This window comes from Lupinus angustifolius, chromosome LG03 (assembly GCF_001865875.1).
Source record: "Lupinus angustifolius cultivar Tanjil chromosome LG03, LupAngTanjil_v1.0, whole genome shotgun sequence".
NCBI lineage: Eukaryota > Viridiplantae > Streptophyta > Magnoliopsida > Fabales > Fabaceae > Lupinus > Lupinus angustifolius.
The window spans coordinates 608,072-629,359 of NC_032011.1; the positions used below are offsets into that span (position 1 = coordinate 608,072).

The 21,288-nt window shown below is 29.5% G+C and overlaps 2 protein-coding genes across 3 annotated transcripts; one reads left to right on the forward strand and one right to left on the reverse strand.

Annotated features, from left to right (window-relative positions):
• LOC109342241 (transcription factor TCP15-like) lies at positions 7,864–8,256 on the reverse strand. The gene has a single exon (XM_019580266.1). It carries the CDS (start codon positions 8,254–8,256, stop codon positions 7,864–7,866), a length of 393 nt encoding a protein of 130 aa, XP_019435811.1.
• LOC109342756 (P-loop NTPase domain-containing protein LPA1 homolog 2-like) lies at positions 14,788–18,853 on the forward strand. 2 transcript variants are annotated; one of them, XM_019580742.1, is made up of 7 exons: positions 14,788–14,990; positions 15,423–15,724; positions 16,496–16,577; positions 16,716–17,141; positions 17,259–17,999; positions 18,113–18,223; positions 18,347–18,853. In XM_019580742.1, exons 1-7 carry the CDS (start codon positions 14,853–14,855, stop codon positions 18,602–18,604), a joined length of 2,058 nt encoding a protein of 685 aa, XP_019436287.1. In that variant the 5' UTR covers positions 14,788–14,852; the 3' UTR covers positions 18,605–18,853. The 2 variants fall into 2 exon arrangements, with proteins under 2 accessions (XP_019436287.1, XP_019436286.1); XM_019580741.1 differs by having other exon boundaries at positions 14,789–14,990; positions 18,343–18,853.

The following is a 21,288-nucleotide window of genomic DNA, read 5'->3' on the forward strand; positions in this document are numbered from 1 at the left end:
AAAAAACATAAATCTAGTATTCGGTCAACACAATGTTGGAGCACGTGGGTCACTCAGTTTTGTCTAGGAGAGTAAACTATGACAGACCTATAACCTCATCCACAAGTCATAACATACAAAATATATCTCATTATTAATTTTGATGGGATGGATATCTACAACTTAAAATTCATGCTTTCTTTCTTTGAACATTTCTCAAGTTATTTAGGGTTGAGAGTAGAATAAAGACAATTTGTGAGGCTAGTTATTTCATGGTTCCTATGTTTTTCTCTATTTGTTTTCTTCAAAATTTAAGTCATAAATATATAATCAATGAGTGGAAAAGTGAAGATAAGGGTAAGGAGAAATTGAATTGAAGTGAAGGTTAGTATCATGATGGGAGCATATCTCAGCTTAAAAAAATTATTTAAATTAAAATTTCATAGAATAACACAAAATAATAGGACAATAAATAATAGATATAATAAATTATTTTCTTTTTTTCGATTAAAAAAAGAATGGGACAATAGATATGCTCGAATAATGTTGTAACTTGGTCGGAACTTGCAAAATGAAGTTAGCTTCCCACACTAGCTTGTACTCAGAATGCCCTCCCTTATATCTGTCTTTAGTAGGGAATAGTGATAATACAATAAACTCATAGTTATATGGATATACAATGATTAAGGATAGGTGTTTTTATTCTTGTCCAACACAAACTCACATACTTATAAACTTAGTTTTTGTTTAACATTTTATATTATGAATTTGTTATTAGTTTGAAATTAAATACAATTTATTTATTATTGTTTTATAATGAATGGTGGTAAATGAATCATGATAAAAAAATATGTATATTATATTATTCATGTAATATGACTAATATCTATAAATATTTTACTATTATAAAATATATTATCAAAGTCTATATTTTGCATGGTTATGGATACCAGCTAATATGCATAAATGAAGTTAATGATGTGGATGATAGACTTAGGTAATATACATAAAACCCTCTACTGAAAGGGCATGTCATACTAACTCTTTCAGCAAGAATTATTTTTATTCATAAGATTTAAATCAAAAATATTATTTAAAGGGAATTAAACATGTACCACTCTACATTAATGAATTTAATTGCATATATGCGCATTAAAACGTAGTTGAGAACGAATCTGTAAAGAAAATAGGTAAGAATTGTAACCTAACAAATGTAGGAAAAATAGGTGAGATAATCTTGTATAATATGTTAAACCTTAAGACGTTAATAATTTAAAAGAGGAAGAAAGTGTTGTAGCAATCTGAAAAGAATAAACAAAACAGGCTTTTATGTGCTCAGAATTTAGTGTGAGCAGCTTTTGAATTTATGGGAAAATGGAGAATGATATATATATGAGTGACGTTAAGCAAAATATATGGTGTTCCTTTTCTTTTCAGTGAACAATGACAAGTTGAAAGACATGAACAAGAGGTTTAATTTTTTTGGTTTACTACATGTATTATTGTGTTTGAGGCAATTCTGTCCGAGCCAGGAACATCCACAAGTACGTGGGGTTAATTCTCTCAGCGAGCATTTTTATCATCTACAAGACTCAAACCCGATACTTTACTTAAGAAGAATCAAACATATATCACTTGAACCAATGCTTATTGGTAACAGTAGGATTTAATCTGCAGGTGATGTAATCTCCAGTTCCCTCCATCTTATGCATGCCCAACATTGCAATACAATCTCTGTGTCCTTTGTTTTGTGAATTTATTATAATTTTATTAACTTTTAAATAAAAAATCCTGACTTCTTTTCGATGCAACCAAACAATAGAAAAAACTCTTTTCTTTTCTCTTTCATTCCTCCTACTTTCTTTCCTCCCTTTTCACCCCAACCAACATAACCTAAGTAAAATTGGGTTCAAGTGTTCTTTATAAAAAAAAATAGAAAAATGATGGTAAAAGAAAAAGGTATGATTATAATATGAAAGCCTAACATGAAAGAAAAGTATTAGGAGTATTTGAAGCTAGAAGTTATAGTATGAAGTAAATGATAATGAGCCATAAAAAGCAAAGACAACAAAAGGAACAATCCCTAATAAAATGGGCAACCACAGTATCCCTTAATTATAGTGATGTCATCATCCTTTCACATCAATACAGAAACCCTACATAACTGCTGTAGGGTACCCTACATTGAAGCACCATCAAACCATTCTTCAGTTTCAGGCCCTGCCTCGGTTCCATTTCTATGAAGGCAAGTGTGAGTGACCATAGTGCATGCAATTGCACTCTCATTATGCGTGTCATTGTCACTTTTTCTTCTTCTTTTCAATCACTTCTTTTCTTCTTACACCTTATGACTTGAACCTTCCCTATATCTCTCTCTTGTTCATCAAGATTCAACATTTTTCTATCACTCACTCCTACTATTGCTGCTACTTAAAATCCCATTTCCATAATTAGGCCATGTCCTTCTATTTATTTTGGTATGGCCAAGTTCTAAGAAAAACAGGTTTAAAAAACAAATGGAACGTGCACGCATGTGGTTAATTATCGACAAATTGAGTATGTCAAGTGTGAATAAAGAAGTTTCACATTGAGTAAAAATAGATGAATTTTAAAACACATATGAGATGTCAAACTCATTTCTATGCTTCTTCTAACCCATAAAAAATAATAAAACTCATGGATGAAGATCTCTCAGCACTTACTTCATTAATGTTAAGCTTTTGCATTGTCTTTTCTTTTTATGTAACATATATTATTAGCAAATGATCTATAATTTATCAACAATGTGTTGGTCTAGTGATATAAAATTTCATTAAATTTCGAAGGTTAATAGTTTAATTCTCGAAAATAACACTTATTGAGAAGAGCAGTCACAAACTCCAAAAAGGATTAGTTCGATATTCTTGGTAGTACCAAAAAAATAATCCATAATTTTTTTATATGGCAAGCTAGGCAAAAAAGGATATAAATGCATACCATATAACATCTATTCCCCATACATAGATATAATTTATCTTTAATAATAATTTTATATATAATTAGAAATTGGTAAATTTTCTTACAAATAGTTAAAATATATATATTATATATTTGTCACTTACTTCTTATCTTTAACCCTTATATAGCATTTTTAAAAATATAATAATCATAAAACAAATGAAAATTTAGAATGGTCATACATTATTTGTTAAAACAATACTATAATGATATTTACTGTTCCTAATAGATGCACTCGATTACCGGAGACGAGTAATTATGTGGTTTTTTAAATAGTTATCAAATAATACGATCTACTATAATTCATTTATTAATTGAAAGTGAATGATTTATAAGAACATATATATTGCAATTATTTTTAAGAAAAATGATGATATGTAAAAATTATCTTAATATGACGATTTTTATCTTATTTTTAAGTAGATAATAGTGGAATTAGAGTTGTTGCTTACTTTATTTGAAGCAGATTGATTTTTGATATTCCTCCAATTTCTAAGGAAACGAATATAGCTCAGTTCAGAAGATTTTCATGCCTAACTAGCAAATTGGTATACATATGTTGTCCCACAAGTTATGTCATTGTATGTGTTATAAACTGTAATTGGTCAGAAAATAATTAATTATTAATTTTTTAACTTAAATATATATTTTCAACCAATAACAGGTTAGTGACACAACTTATAGGACATCAAATGTCAAATAGGGTCTATAACTCTTTATGTTCTATAGGTTGGGAAGTAAGAATATATAAAGATGAAATTTGATTAAAAAAGAGGCACATTGGATGGTTTCTAATTAATTGATCATTATTTGGTTGATGACATTAAAGTCTTTAAAGAAGTAGGATCTCTTTGAGAAGGAAGATGCTTTGTTGCTTTTTAAAGGAATCAAAATAATGAAGACTTTTTGTACAAAGCTGGTTTCAAAGGAGAATTGGAATGTTGAAATATGCTACTTACATAGTACCATTATGTGTTCCAAATATTGCTTGAAGAAGCAGCAATTAATGGTCATAGAATGAGGCTCATTAGTGGACCATGGATGGAAAAAGCCCACTCTTAACTCTTGAGTCATTATCTATGTAATGCATAGCTATGGCCCATGAAGTATTGCAATCTTTATATATAATTTATGATCTAAAATGTTGCTATTTTTTTTGAATCAAATTCATAAGTCAAAATATGATTATGGGATAAATATGTAATTGAACATGTGTAATTTATTATATTTTAGTTTTTTCCTTTATTTTATCCAATGTTTTTATGTTTGCCTTTGTAACATACAAGTTGTTAATAATTTTGTAACACAAGTTGTAAATGATTTTGATACATGTTGCATAAAACATAAAATATAATGGAATTTAATTGGATTTGATATATTCCTTTAACTCTGAGAAACTTTGAGAAATTTATAAACACAAGTTGATAAATTCATAGAAACTTTTTGTATAGACTAATATAAAAAAAAAAGAATGCGGGTAGACAGACACAAAGTGTCGGTCGATTCTCTAGTATCCAAGAAAGAAACGAAGAGTTTATGAATCAGTTGTGATTTGGACTAAGTTAATTGACGGGTTATTTGTTTATTAACAAATCCGGCATGTTTGGTGAAAGACAAAAATTGTTTCTATATTGATAGAAAGAGAAGACCTACTTTGCTTGTTTGATATCACATTATCACTCTAGAATTACTTCTTTGGGTCGAAAGTAATTATGGTATGAGTTGCTCTTAATATCTTGCACAATATTCTAAATCCTATAGACCAACTTAGCATGGTGAAGTGGTGACTACCGACCTCAAAACAAATGTGTTACTATAACATATCAGATGTTCTCTATTTCATATACACATACTAAAGAACAAGTGTACAAATAAATGTAGAAGAATAATATCGAAAATTTTAACTACAAAAACCTAACCATAATATCTTTAAGAGTAGAGGAATTATTCCAAAATTTGGAAAGATCTTCTAGGTTTCCTGGACTTATACATATAACTTTTTTGCATGTTTATATAGCAACTATAAATCAAACTTGTCCTCCACAAATATATAGTTTTATTGTGATGAAGCCTTTGGGGTCTATGCATGTTTCTCCACAGAAAAGAGAAAATGGTAAAAACGCCGTTGCCAGGGATCGAACCCGGGTCACCCACGTGACAGGCGAGAATACTTACCACTATACTACAACGACCTTGTCATTCAAAGCGATTAACTGTATCTCTAAGAAGAAGTAGAACACATCACTCACAAATTGATCTTTATCTTTTATAATGTCAATTTTAAGATCTTAAAATTGGTACATTGCTTTATCGGGTACCAGCAACATAAGGTTATGTTACAAGCAGATTAAGCAAATGGTCAAGCAATTAACAAAATCACATAGCTTCCTTTTACAACTATCAATTATATGTTGCCATTATAATGAAATTTACCTTCTAATGTTTAGAGTATACCATGAAAATCGTTCTAATTGATTTTGGAAAAGATTATTTAAACACCAAACTCACTCAATAATCACATCTTAATTTTTAGTTCATATTATTAACATTGTAAACAACATAGCATAAATATAAAAGAAGAATAAAGTACCTTCTCCCCCTATAGTTTCCACTTGCTACATAACTATTATGGAAATATACACAACTACACTCTCTTATAAAACTAATTAGATCCAAAATGCTATAGTACATTAGGTTAATTGCACAAACAAAACTTCACCATAATATTATTATGATTACAATTTTAAATTATAGTATGCAACAACAATATTAGAGATCCACATATTAAATATCTATCTAAGCTCTTGGCTTATGTCAATGTTTTATTTTTTATGGTACATGCCTTATGAGCATGGTGCGCCCATATGTCTTGACAGGTGAAACAATGTCTTGGCTCGTGACCGAGAATTTGCTCGTGCTCAAGACTTTCTGATCGAAACATATAGATCGTGGCTTACTTAGGACTCTAGACTCTGGTCATGCTTAACAAATTTTGACCGAATCAATGTTGCACCTGACCGTGTGTTTTTGGTCTTATCTAATGCATACCAACAAATTTCTTGGAGCATCAGCTGGCCTTATTGGCGCAACACCAGATGGGAGTCATGGTGCATATTAGACAGTCTCTAAGGCCCATGTTGATGCATTACCTTTTCAAATATTTTATCAACAGAGCTCTTAGCTTTTACACATGTGTTAAATGTATTTCATGTCTAACTAGTTCAGATTGATTAGTTTGTTATTTTCTGGTTGCTTCTTTTACAAGCAACCTAGTGCTAGTTGTATTCTATATATTAGGAGGTCCATTTTATAATCAAGTATCAATCATTCAATAAAATTACACACAAATTTAGTTTCTTCTATACCTTCTTTTACCATACAACTACCTAAAGAGTAATTACAGTCACATTTAAACAACATTTCCACAACTATAATTGCACCACAATTCAGAACAATGTTTATTTATTGCTACCATTATTTATCCTACTATATTTAGAAAATGAAGGAATGCATAATATAAGCACAAATTTAATTCAAATAAATAGAAGAGAGAATGACTTTGTGACCTAATTTGAGGAGCCACTGTGAAAGATTATAGATATCATTATTCTATGTTTTTTTCTTATTATCTCCCATTCTTTTCTACCTATCTTTGGATTTCACTGTTTTGTGGCTAACAGCTACAAACTCGATTGATTGAGGAAGAAGCTAATGATAGCATATGAATGAATGAGTAAAAACACTTGTTCTACCATACTCTTCACGTTGTTGGAAAATAAATCTTATATCGTCTACTTCATTGTTTCGAGAATGATTTAAATACATGTTTAGTCATTTCTCTCATTGTCATTTGGTTTTAAGATGTAACCTTAATATGGTATCAGAGCTAGAGTGTATTTTGCTATGAAAGATTGGCCGATGAGCTTATTTGCAATATATAATAACACTTGTGGGTCATTTTGAAATATATAACAATTTCAGGTCAAACAAATTTGCAAATAACAGCCTATTTGAAATATATAATATTTTACATCTATATTTCAATTTGATATCAGATTCCTTGCCAAAAAAGAGATTTTGATGACAGAATCACAATTTACAAGGGGGTGCATTTTTTAGATTTAGCTCTAAGGGGTGCATTTTTTTATATAATATCTTAACAAACTAATAATCTATCTATGATTAATATTTCACATTTGTTCACCTTAAGAAAATTTACATTATTGAGAGTACTTTCTTATGAGTGTAACCATCAACTTTATAGTTCACCATTACTTCTCATTTTAATCATATCTTTAATGTTATAACTTAATGATCCAGCCAAAGGTTTTTCTCTTCAAAGAGGCAAAACTCACTCAAGAAACCTCGAGCAAATGATGAAGTATTATGCAGAAAAAGAATCGTCTCAAGGGTTGGTGTGGTGTAAGGTCGTGTTAAATATTCAGGATATGACTAAAAGGTAAATGTTTTAATTTCTGTGACTGACATTTGTTAGGAAAGCCAACCAAACACACCGAAAGAAATTAGTTCTTTACCCAAAAGAGTGAGGAGATACATTGGTAATAACAAAAAAATTGTTTTCTCTTCACTTGAAAAATAAAAGTATTATATCATTATATGTAAAGTATAAATTTGTTTAACCATATTTTATATGGATATAAGACTAATAGTATTAAGATCATATGCATCCAAGAAGTACATATATATGAATTCTTCCTCTACAACATGATCTGATAATAATGAAAAGTATATAACTAATACTAAAGAAGAGAAAATAACTATGACAACACACATGAAATCTGATTATATTACTCTCTATTTTGAACTCCGGTTCATATAGCATCCTTAGATAGTTAAGTTCTTATTCTCTCCTTTGGGGAAAAAAGTTTATTTGAGCAATGCAATGTGATTCTCAGATAGTTGAAAATAAGGGTTTTCCATAATAAGATCATCTTCTTCTCCTTGTACACCACTCACATTTTGGTTCTGAACAACACCAACTGAAGAGGTAGCAATAGCATTATTGTTGTTGTTGGTTGAAGGTGAAATACCAGAACTAGTTGCAGCAATAATCGCTTTTTCTGTATGCTGAAGAAGCCACTCAATGGTTTCACCACATGTCTTATGACCAAGTTGATCAGTGAGATTGAAAAGACGATCAGCACAAGGTTTTGACAAAAGAACACGACGTTCTCGTCCTTCAACTTTTCTATGACGATCCTTCTTGTTAGATCTTGTACGAGGACTCTTTGTTTTTGAGGTGTTAGAACAAGAATCCATTGTTTTTCTCAGTATATGTTCATTTACTGTACCAAGTTTATATGAACCCTTGTTATATAAAGTTATTGAATATATATATATATATATATATATATGTTACTTTAGAGCTATGATTCATAAATGATGAAACTTGTTTTTGTTTTTCTAATTTTTAAAATAGTAAAATGCATTAATGTTTCTCATTGTAACCCCTGAAAATAATATAATTTAATGCATGTGGAATAGAAGCCATGAAAATTATGTAGTTGTCATTGCTATCCAGAGTTCAAAATAAATATTCCTAGCTAGTTATTAAATACTTTATAATAAAATACTATAAAGTAAAAAATTATTAAATACCATAGAGATAGATATATAAGTTTCTTCTTCTTAATTTATTGTATTTTATTAGGAAATTATGGTTGAGGGACAATGAGAAATACAACTGATATGAATTTAAAACAATCAAGTTTTATTTGCATTTTGCAATACAAACATTAAAAGGGCATATTACTCAACAAGAAATAATATTGTTTTGGTAAAATCTTGGTATTTTAGATCTCCAAAATATGGAGATTGAAACTTTGAACATGCCAAATCCTTAAATTGTTATGACGCAAACAATTTTTTCACATTTTTTTCTCTTTTTTTAAAGGATTTCCTCATGAATGTGTAAGGTAATTGTAAACTTGTTGGTTTTAATCCCACTATAAAAATAAGAAGGTGAATTGTATAAGGTGTATGCATTCTCTTGAATTTATTTCAAAGTGTAAAGTCTCGTAATAAATATAAAATTATTAACTTAAGATTTTAATTCAAGATGTCTCTATTAGACAAAACTAACTTATGTGTTTCATCAAAATTGTGAATTAAAATTTGTTGATGTTTTCTTTATGTTTGTTTGACTTGAACGTGTTGTGTTTGGGATTGATACGTTAATGTCTTTGATATTGAGTTTTGTTGGTTCATGAAATTTTCGAAATTATGTTACATTGAATTTTTTGTGAAATGGTTGATTAGAAATTTGAGCCATGATTATGTGTGATGTGATTCTTGATTATTGTTGTTTAAAACAAAACAAAAATGATAACCCATGAGAGTGAAGATTTGGCTATAATGGCTAGAATTATCTAGGCTTGTCCTTTTTGTGGTGCTTGAAAGTTTTAGTTTTTAGGATTTGATGTTAGTTATATTCAAAAATGTTTTAGAGCAAAAAATGTTTAGTATTTTGTTGGAAACTAGTGATTTAATGTAAAAGTTAGTTTTAGTAGTCATAACCATAATACACTAATTTTATGCATGAGACTTTAATTCCTAAGTTTTGATTCCTAAGAGATTTTTCGAGATGTCTAAGTTCCAATAACAAAAGATTTATATAAGCCTTAAGTTAAAATTCTATGGTTTAGTCTTAAGTCCTAAGTGATGGATTTTTAGGATCCTTAGGGTTATAACCCAAGGAGGCTACAATACTTTGATTTTGATTAAAGTTTGGTCATGGTTTGCCTTAGGGATCTCATTCACCCATAATCATATATTGATATTTCAAAAGGTTTTTGGGTTGGAAAGCTTTAAAGGACTTAAGAAGGTTAAGAGAATCCGAATATAATTGAAATGATTGTAGGCCAAAATATCATTTTTAGTTCTTGCATCTTAACTATATGATAGTAATAGAGTGTAATATTTATGCACAATATATGTATATAAATTTATACACAATTGATGTATTATTTATTTGTATCAGTTTTATCTAAAAATCAAAGATGATTGAAAATGAATAGAAAATACAATAATTTAACATAACATTTGAACAAAAGTAAATAGTGATGCATAAAATTAGGGAGTCAACATGTTAAAATATTGAAAAAATGTATGTATTGATGTTATATGAGTTTTAAAATGTCACCGTATCATATGAAAGATAATGATATACTAATTTTGTATATAAATCTTTATATTAATACTATATAAGGTATTACATAAGATGGAAGGGTTGTAGTGAAAAATAGTTGATGATTCAAGTCTAATCCACAACTAATATTAAAATCCTAACATGTAGAATGAAAACTTCCTAAATATCACACTCTAAAATATTTGTAGTGTGTATAGATGTTTTTTAGAATGTTGTGGTGCATGCATTTGGTGAGAAGTATTTTGAAAAGATTTTATAAATGCTTAATTTTATCACTAGTAGCATAATGCAACATTAATTTTAGGGTTCTAGCACATAACATTCTTTTAGAAAATATTAATCTACGTACTCACACTTCCCCTAAAAAGCTGTAAAAATGATCGATTTAGAATCTTAGCTTTTTCCTACATATTTTACCAATATAAGCTTTTTAAAAATGATAAATCCTCAAAAGCAAATAGTGATGTGTTCATCCTTAAATTTATAATTTATATAAAAATCTAATTAACTCTTATTATTTACTTTACATGGATTAGAGGAACCTAATATGAGCATGTTACACTTGAAACACATCAATTTCAGAGAGGGTGCAAGTACTCACCATGCAAAAGAAAAAAGTTTCTATAACTAACTACAAATATTAATTCATATAGTGATTAAGTACCTTCTTATTTAACACAAAATATTTTATTAGTGTGTTGAGTTTTAGCGCAACTCTTAAGTTAAGTGAGGATCAAGATTTTTTTTTACAAACCAATAGGGCTTCTGTTTTTATTTCTTTAGTCAATTGATGATTGTTGGGTTTAGACTAAACTTTAGATGGTTGTTTTTTATTGAATAATACTATATTTTCCTATTATATTTTATACTAATTTTTTGATCTTAAGAAAGTAACACATATTACTTGTAAATCAATCATTAATAAAAAATATCACATTATAATATATGTTATTTTCTTATTAGTAGGAGTATCAAAGAGTATATCATTTTTATTTTTTATTTATAATTTTCTTTCCAATTGTTGTTTCCTTGGGTTTTGGTGTAGATAGTCCCAATTTCAAGATTCTATGTCGGTGGCTTAATATTTTAAATAATTATATTTTTTCTAGTAAATTCTTACATTAGATTTCTCTAAATTTGATGATTAAAATGGAGAGTAAGTTTAAAAAACTTACTTTTTTGGAGTCCATTTTCTTTCATAAATTATATTTATCATGCACAGTTAATATATTATTTATCTATACTATTTTATTTAAGAATTAATAATAATTAAAAATAAATAGTGAATAATATAATAATCTAACAAATTATTATACTATATATAAACATATTACAAAATAATAATGATAAATGTAAGGAATAGGTTTAATGAAAAAATTACTGGTTATTATATCTTATAAAAATGGTTTTCAAACTAGATGTTGATTGGAAATAAATCACATATAGGAATATAGTTTTACAATAACTCAAAAATATTTAGCATGAAATATACATTAAAATTAATGAAATATATATATGGGATTCCAACATATATAAAAATCAGAATTATTTGATTATATATTTATTCATGTTTAATTTTTTATTCAATTTAAAAGATATAGACAGGGGTATGAAACGACTTACATGGAATTTTCAGAACATTTTCTCAAATGTATTGGTTACTTCTCATTAATATATGTTTGTTATCATTAAAAAATAGCACAAGTTTTGTTCATATTATACTATACTCAATACAATTTAAAAGAAGTGTTAACAGTATAAAATAGCCTAGAATTCAAATGCATATGGACTAAATAATTTTATAATGCTATGGATATTGTATGACGGTGAGACAAAAATATTTTAAAAAATATCAAATATCTTTAGTTTTTTCGGATAACCATCTAAAACGTATTGCATAAAAAAAATATTTACAAAAAATATATATAGACTTTAGGGACACATGTTTAAAAGTGTGCCGCAGTATCTATAATATAATTATAAACATAATGAAAGAGAAGCCTTATATTTATTTATTGTCCATGTCTTCAAATCATTATTCGTGTTACTCTATTTAATATATAACACATCACTTTATTATTATTATTTTATTCATCTAGTTTTTTATAGTTATAGTATAATATTATATATTTTCATTAGAATAATAGTATTAATTTCATACTATACAATTACATAATTTTATTAAATCTATATGATAATTTTATTTCATTCAAATATGTTATAATAATATAAAATTTGAGACAATTAAAATAATAAATTATTATAATATATATGAATAAAATAACAAACAGTAACATTGACATAAAAATTATTTATATTACTGTATAATTATTTTAAATATTGTAATACTAAACTTATATTTTTAGACATTTATACTTTCGTAATTTAAAATTATTTTATATAAATATATATTATTCATATGAGATTTATAGGAAGAACAAGAGATAAAGAAGAACAAATTTATTGTTGCAGTATTACCAATAGAAATTTTTTGAGATGATATAAGTTTAATGGATAACAATTATGATATTACTGTTATTTATTGACATCAACAATAACAATTTTCAGAGTCATACAACTTCAGCGGTGTTGGGCTTTATATATTAGAATATTGATCTATTAAGTTTATATATTGTACTATTTATATTATTTAATTCAAAATTATTATAATAATATATCATTTTGTTAAACTCTTATGTATATTATTTTGTTTACAAGCCACTTATTCATATTTATATTATTATATATGAAAGTAATAAATCATATTTATATCATTATAATATTATTTTATTAAAAGTATATAATGTGTTATTTATGTTATTTAATTCAAACGTATTATAATAGTACATTATTTTATTCCTCTCATTTAATAAGAATTTTTTAAAACATCATAATAATGACACATGTTATTATATTTCATATTATTTTATTATATTTTATATATTATGATTATGATATTATTTTATTAAAATTAAAAAATAATATTTTTTATAACCATTTTATATTTACATTGTTATAGAACTATATTAATGGTTAACATTGACCTTCTACTTGTTTATATTGATCATGAATTTTCTTACTAGGCATATCCAATACAAGTGTCACAATGCATGCTATTTGTGGATAATACTTTCTTAATAGAATATTTAATAGAATAAATAAAATATGAAGTTAGAAATGTGTAGACAAACTTTATAAATTTATGAGTTGCAATAAGAAGAAGTATATGGAATATAAGTTTAGCAATATGCGAACAATCTACTTTAGAGGTAAATATTGGGTCATATCATATCAGAAGTCATTGGAGTCAATCATACAGACAAATCAGAAATTGATGAAGATGTCAACAATATGATTTAAGTAGGTTGGATGATAGAGCGAAGTTCTTGAGTGTGATTTGTGATAAAAGATATCACTCAAGCTTATAAAGATGTTTTATTGCATAGTTATAAGATATGTACTCCTACATATGACTGAATGTTATATGATAAAATGTTAACAAGATAACAAACTCCATGTAGCATAGATAAGAATGATGTGTTGAATGAGTAAACAAACTACAAGCTAATATGCACATGTTGAAGGATAACTATTTTTTATTTCGTTAACGCAAAATGAAAGGAAAATATCACCTTATACCAGAAAATAAATATAATTTTAATTTAAATTTTTTTTAGTAGAAACTAATTAAATATAATTCATTTCATAATTTTAATTGTTGAATAAAATAACATATGTACTAGTTTCAAGACACACTTTATTCTCTTTCAAAAGATAATGTAATAATTATGTTTGAGTAAAATTAATGGACATCTACGTGTTTTGAACGTGTCTCATAAGTAAACACGTTTCTGGAAAAAAATATTGCTAAAGTGATACCATAATAAAGTGTAAGATATTATATAGAATTTAATATCTACTTTAATATAATTTTCTTTTATACTATAAAGCATTTATATCCTAATAATCATCAATTAAACACCTCTATGTTATTGGAAACATAAACACTGTAAAAAAATAAAAAAAATGATATGCAATAACTTATATTCTTTATTTAGAGTAATAATAAAACAATAACACTCTCCACTCAGATGGGAAGAGGATTATGACCCAATAATCATGGACATCGAATACATTAATATGCGAAAAATTTGTATGGAAACGTATGTAATATATTATATTTGAAGACAAGTATATTTTATGATTTTTGATGTTATCATTTAAGATAAATTTAATTAAAATTAAAATATTAATGTGTGTGAAGATCTTATATTTTGCCTCTATATGATTTTGTCTTCACACTAATCTTTCTCCATAAATATATAAATATGCAGGCCCCACTGGATCTCAGAATCAGAATAACCAAAAGGTAAAATGTTTGATTCTTGAGAGTCACACTTATCAAGGATCTCAAAAGTCGGTAGAAAATATTAGATACTTACCCAAAAAAGTAAGAGAATACAATATTCGGTAAAATGAGAGGAATAATAAAGTGTAAGATAAGACGGCAATAACGGTTGAATAGTGATTGAAAGTTACCCATTGAGATTAAGAAAAGAGGGACCCTCTGAACCGCGTTAATCTCTCATCTAATGCTTTTTTATATATATATATATATATTTTGTTTAGTTGTAGAGAGAGAAAGTGAAAGACGAAAATGGCCAGATCCTAACGATTCTGATCAATAATCAAAGTTTGTTTGAGAAAGATGGGTGAGGTTGGGAAAATACTGTACATGGTGGTGGTTGATGATGGTGAAAAGGGAAAGGAATCTTTTCGATATACACGTTCTGTTCTTCAGAGTACACTTCAACTCATGGGATGTAAAGCGCGTCATGCTTTCAAGGTATAGTAATTTTCATCGTTCAAAAACTGTTAATATTGTTTTTATTTATTTATTTGAAGTTTATGTTTGTTCTAATGGTTCTAGGTCTAGTTTTTGTGTAGATCATAGGTCTGTACGGTAGAGATTCGTCACTGATAATAATGTGATTACATGATATCTATCATTTTACATTTTGATGATTGTTGTCTTTGCGCGTTAAACGACATTTTGATTCATATCTGTAAGGGTTTGTTTGCGAGAGTTGTTTTTTTTCAAGGTAAGTAAGGGAAACGGAAAGCTCGAGAGTCCTCTCACATTTGTATTTCAGAGCTCCGAAGCATTTCCCTTTTTTCCTTGCTGACAAAAAATTAATTCGCAAACAAAACTTGAGAGACATGACTATTTCTGGACTTGTGGTACTAAATTTTTCTGAATATGTTTTCTTCCTATCAGATTAGGCAAAGAGTTTTTGAAATCACGAAGAGTGGGCGTTCTACTGATGTGTTGCAGCATGAAGGAATGGTTGTGAAAAAGGATGTTCACGATGTTGCCGATCGCATAGGAAAAATAGACTTAGGCAACCATTTAATTTTAGGGAAAGATCTAGGAAATAAGAGTGTCCTATTTGAGTTATATAAAAGACGCACCACTGTATTTGTTCAAAGAGAAACTTTTCTGGATATTGTTTGTGATGCTCTGGCTGAGTACAAGTATCTGGGGCCCAATCAGAGAGCAGACTTGGTGCTAGCCTGCAGGTATGGATGGCACTACTATATATATCTTTATAGGGACTACATTTTGATTTACATTAACCAGAATAGAAAGAAAAAAATAGAAATTTGTGACTATAGTTCCAGCTTCTTCTCTGACGCAACTGGTTCGAGATGGTTTGCCGTGTATTTTTTTGTTTAGCTAAGGATTTTAATGTTCGTATCCACTAGCCACATTAGTATGATAGTATGCTACTTTCATATACATTTTCAAATCCACGAGTCGTTCAAAATTGTTCTTACAGCAAGGCCAAATAATCACTTTGTAGCAAAAGATGCCTTCTAAGATGACAAAATTGTGATAAGTTGCTTCTATTTTGGGCTATTACAAAAAATTTCCCTTCTTAGTCATGGAAAAGTATAGTGTATATCCTGACCTGGTTTAGTTTAGATGCTTGAATTTGCTGCTCTATCATGCCCATCCAATTCTATAGTATTTCCTTTTAATATCTGCCAGGATCAAGTTAGGTTTGATTTGTACCCATTGACATTTGAACTATATCTAGAAAGAGTAATCAGAAACATTGTTCAAAGGGTAAATATTTGATTTTCTGGTTCTGTTTTTTTAACATCAAAATCTAGACAGATTGAATGTACAGTTTCCCCTTCCGGGCTAAATTACCTAGCTTCAATTTCATGTACAGTGTGTTAGCATTTGTAACTCGCTATAATTTAAAATTATTTGTAATTCGCTATAATTATTTCATGTCCAGTTTTCTCTCTTATATTTTTTGTAATTATTTTTTTTGGTCACAGGATCCGAGAACGGAAGGAATCTATGACGGTGCTGTTGTGTGGCACTAGTGGCTGTGGCAAATCCACACTGTCTGCATTGCTGGTATTTTGCAATTACAAATTTGTAGTGCCAGTTTTTACTTATTTTGCTGCAGGATATCTAACTTGTAGTGAGCAATGAAATTGAACCTGACCAATTATTTTACACTTCAATAACTTCAGTACTATATCTTCACTTCAGGGTAGCCGATTGGGAATAACAACAGTGGTATCAACTGATTCTATAAGGCACATGATGAGAAGTTTTGTTAATGAGAAGGAAAACCCTTTGTTATGGGCCTCTACCTACCATGCAGGCGAGTGTTTGGATCCTGTTGCTGTTGCAGATGCAAAGGCCAGAAGGAAAGCAAAAAAGCAGTCTGGTGTGTCACATTCACTTCCCAAGGATGAAGTAACTGAGGGTCATAATTATAGGAAATCTGATATACGGACATCGGAGGGTGGATCTGGTACTACTGAACTTCTTAATGCAAAACAAATGGCTGTAGAAGGATTTAAGGCACAGAGTGAGATGGTGATTGACAGTCTTGATAGGCTAATAACTGCCTGGGAAGAACGAAAAGAGTCTGTTGTTGTTGAGGGTGTTCACTTGAGCCTGAACTTTGTAGTATGTCAGATTTTCCTTATTGGGTCCTTCAGTATTTCTTCTTTCCTTTTGTATGATAATTATCTGTTATTATATTTTCATATTTACCTAGTGATAATAACTTAAATCCACATGCAGATGGGGCTTATGAAGAAACATCCTTCAATCATACCATTCATGGTATACATTACAAATGAGGACAAACACACAGAACGATTTGCTGTACGTGCGAAGTATATGACACTAGACCCAACTAAAAACAAATATGTAAAGTATATTCGAAACATAAGAACAATCCAGGATTATCTCTGTAAGCGCGCTGACAAGCATTTAGTTCCTAAAATAAACAATACAAATGTTGATAAAAGTGTAGCAGCCATCCATGCTACAGTTTTCAGCTGTCTTCGTAGGCGTGAAGCTGGAGAAAAGTTATATGATCCTATTAGAAACACTGTAACCGTTGTTGATGAGGAATACAGAAATCAATGTGCAGCCAATTCTTTGAGTTCCAAAGGAATGTTTCAATTGATCCAAAGACAAGGTTCTTCCAGGCAACTCATGGCTCTTGTGAATACTGATGGATCTGTGGCAAAAGCCTGGCCTGTTAATTCAGTTGACAGTAATGGGAAGCCTATTTGCGGCAATGGAGCAGAGAATGGAATTGGAAATCCAATGTATGGGCCTTTACAGATTGGCAAGGCAGAACCCGTAAATCTTCAATTTGGTTTGTATGGGATCAGTTCCTGGCCCACTGATGGTGGCACTAGTCATGCTGGAAGTGTGGATGAGTCAAGAGCTGATTATGGGACTGATACGGGCAGTAGATATTTATCCTCTTGCTGTAGTTCACCGAGGTTCTCTGATGCACCTGCAAAGGAGGTAAGTTTGAACTATATCAATGGCTTCTAGATGTCACGTGGGAGAAAATGTTGGATTATCTAAATTTATTCCTTCATTTGTTGATGTCTTTATTTTCTGGATATATTTTTTAGCTCATGAAGGAGCATTCAGTGCATGGCAGTGATGAAGAGATTGATGATCACCTAGCAGTGCCCAGTGATGATGATTTGAGTGACGATGATGACAAACATCTCCAGGAGGAGGTAGACTTAAGTTCCTATATTGGTTTAATGATTTAGCTGTCTGAAATGCCTGAATATTTGATTATAGTGTTAAGCTATTTTTTGGCTATTTTAATTGTTTTCTTCTCACTGCTGTGCAGGTAGGTTCAGTTGATGAGGAATCTACCAAGTCTGATGAAGAGTATGATGATCTGGCAATGCAAGATGTGCTGGAAAATGGCTATTGTTCCGAGGATGATGACCAAGTTGAAACTAAAATGGAAGGGAATAACTATCCTCAAAACCTGGATTTATCCCAAAGAACTACAAGTGAACCAGTGCCAGATGCTATGTGCTCTTATTCTTCATTGCTTATGGAAAAGAATAAAAGCAGGGTACCATCATCCGCCAAAGCCAAACTGAGAAAGCGTTCTCTTAGCATTCCTGCATTCCGAAAGAACAATTCAGCGGTGAAAGATCCAATTCTTTCTGGTGCTCGTCAAAGGTAACAGGGCATTTCATTATTTGGTTGAAGACTTCATAATCATCCCACTTTTTCTCCTATGTTTTCTTCTCTTTTTTGCTTGAGGAACTGTGTACCTTAAGATGATGCCCCATGTTTATAGTCAGCTTTCCAAAAATTTATTTTTTTAATCATCTGCTGTTGTTTTAGTGCTTGATTGAGGCTCAATTTATTTATAAATTGAAAGTTTAGTTGAATCTAGTATCACAGGACAATGATAGACCCATGTAATGTAGATTTTACCTGGTACCATAGTTATCCCACTGGCTCCCTTGGTTTATATCCTCTATGGATATATTAAAAATGAAATTGCTATCACTGAGATTATTGCTTTGTTTTTATGATATCTTATAAGTTACAAGAGGGGATGGGTGTTTTGAAGTTTTATAAGTTGGACACATTTCATCACATGCTCTATGTCAAATGTAACCTGCAAACAAGGAGAATTTGGTGCTGAAGATGAGGGATTGGATTTTGAGGCACTGGTTGGGTCAGAGAACACAACCATAGGCATTAGGTTTATGGGACTAACCGAAGTTTATAGGACTAACCAAGTAGGACATGAAGGGGTATTAGAGTTTCTAATATCAATTTTGAGCTATGTTAATGTTAATTACTGGGTTCATTTCACTTAACCCATAGTTTATGGGACCAAAGTAACAACTTCAAAATTCAAACCCTTAACCCCTATTGTAACTTTTACTTCAGAATAAAATATCATCCTACAAGTTTACATTTTTTACTATCCTTATTACTTATACTCTCATCTCATTTCTATAAAGATCACTACATACATCAAGGGTGTGTCCATTGATGCATGTTAAGAAAAAACAACACAAGTCACTATATCACAACCCTACTTCTTGTTCCGACATTGTTTGGCCTATTTCTGGTGGGACCTTATACCATTAGACCAACATCTTATTCTAAAAATTGAATATATATTTTGATATTTTATTGTCTTTTATTGTGTAACAACTCAAATGGTCCTACTTTTGTTGGCTCCCACAAAGAATACAGACATAACTTTATGCTTTGTTTACAAAGCAATATTATTGCTGAAAATAGGTTAGATCTTGCTGTCAAAGGAGATCTTGTGCATGGGGTCCAAGATAGTTCTTTTGAGTTGCATGTCTGCCACATATAAACCCACTAGTATAGTATAAACCTGGACCATAACCTACGATACATGGGACCAAAAATACCAACTAGATTCGTTTTCATAATGAGTAGTTTGAATTGTGAATTTAAAATCTGTGGAATAATGGTGTAAAGTTTTTTACATTATCAGCACATCATTCATCATTAATTTGTATTACTTTTGTTTGAGAATTAATGGTGGATGATTTGCTGGCAGTGTAAAAAACACTTACACTGTCGGTGTATACATATTAAATCGTTGAATTAATAAATACTGGCAAAAATCCCAAATATGTTCCCTATAGTGGGAGTGTGCAGTTTCAAGATATTATTGTAAGAAGACTATAGTAATTTAAAGTAGCAGAAGAGCCTCAACAATTTAACCTTTCCATCTATCTCTATAATAATGGAAATCACTAGTTACATGACCATCCCAACATGACAAGATTTATGATAATCTCATGAGAACATTTTGCACAAAAGTATAGAACTTAGTCAACCAAAACATTGAGCATCAAACTTCAAAGTTGAGACACATGAATGTGTCTTTCATTTTGTATTCCAATGTGTATAGCTGTGAGATTAATCTTAAATGTGGTGATTAGAATAAAGTTGTACAAAATATTCAGCAGATGATGCATACATTCCAGAACCAATGTAACCAATTATATTTGGATCCAGCTAAGAATATAATGTATAGTGGATAAGGGATCAATTCTTTTCCCTTTACACTCTATCAACATCCAAATACTACCCCTTTAAAATTAACATGGAGCCAATGAAATGAACATCTAAATAATGAAGATATGAAAAAGGTAACTCCTCTTTTCTTTCAGCCATTTCCATTTCATCATTCACAAATTTTCAAAACATAACATTATTCTCATTAGAAAAAATAAGAGTTTATTACACTATCACTGCATCATCCAATTTTAATATAATATTATTGACTCTTAAAATAAAAAGTAATACAAATGAATGAATAATAAATGATATATTAATTATATATAAATTTTTATTGATATTGCATTCATATATAATATGTGAGCCAACATTGGGCAGTGATGCAGGCACACAAATTTCCAATGATAAGATCTCAAATAGATTGAATCATCGCCATCATGAAGATATGGAATATATCTCTCTTATTATTAAAAGAGAATATACTTATTAATCTGAAGAGCAATATTATTGGATTGTAATATAGATGAATAATAGCTGGCTTGAAATATCTCTAGCATTGAGGAATGAAAATATGTTGTCCCTTTTTGTGTCTTCAATTAATTAAAAACATAAAGTAATATTTTATATTATTTGGGGTAATTCTATTAGATGAGCACATAGAGAGGGTCTCTTTGGGACAGAAGATTCCTTATTGGCATTGAGATGAATGGAGATTGCAGAACAAGGATCATATGTCCTAAAAATTTCTTTTCTCCATGTC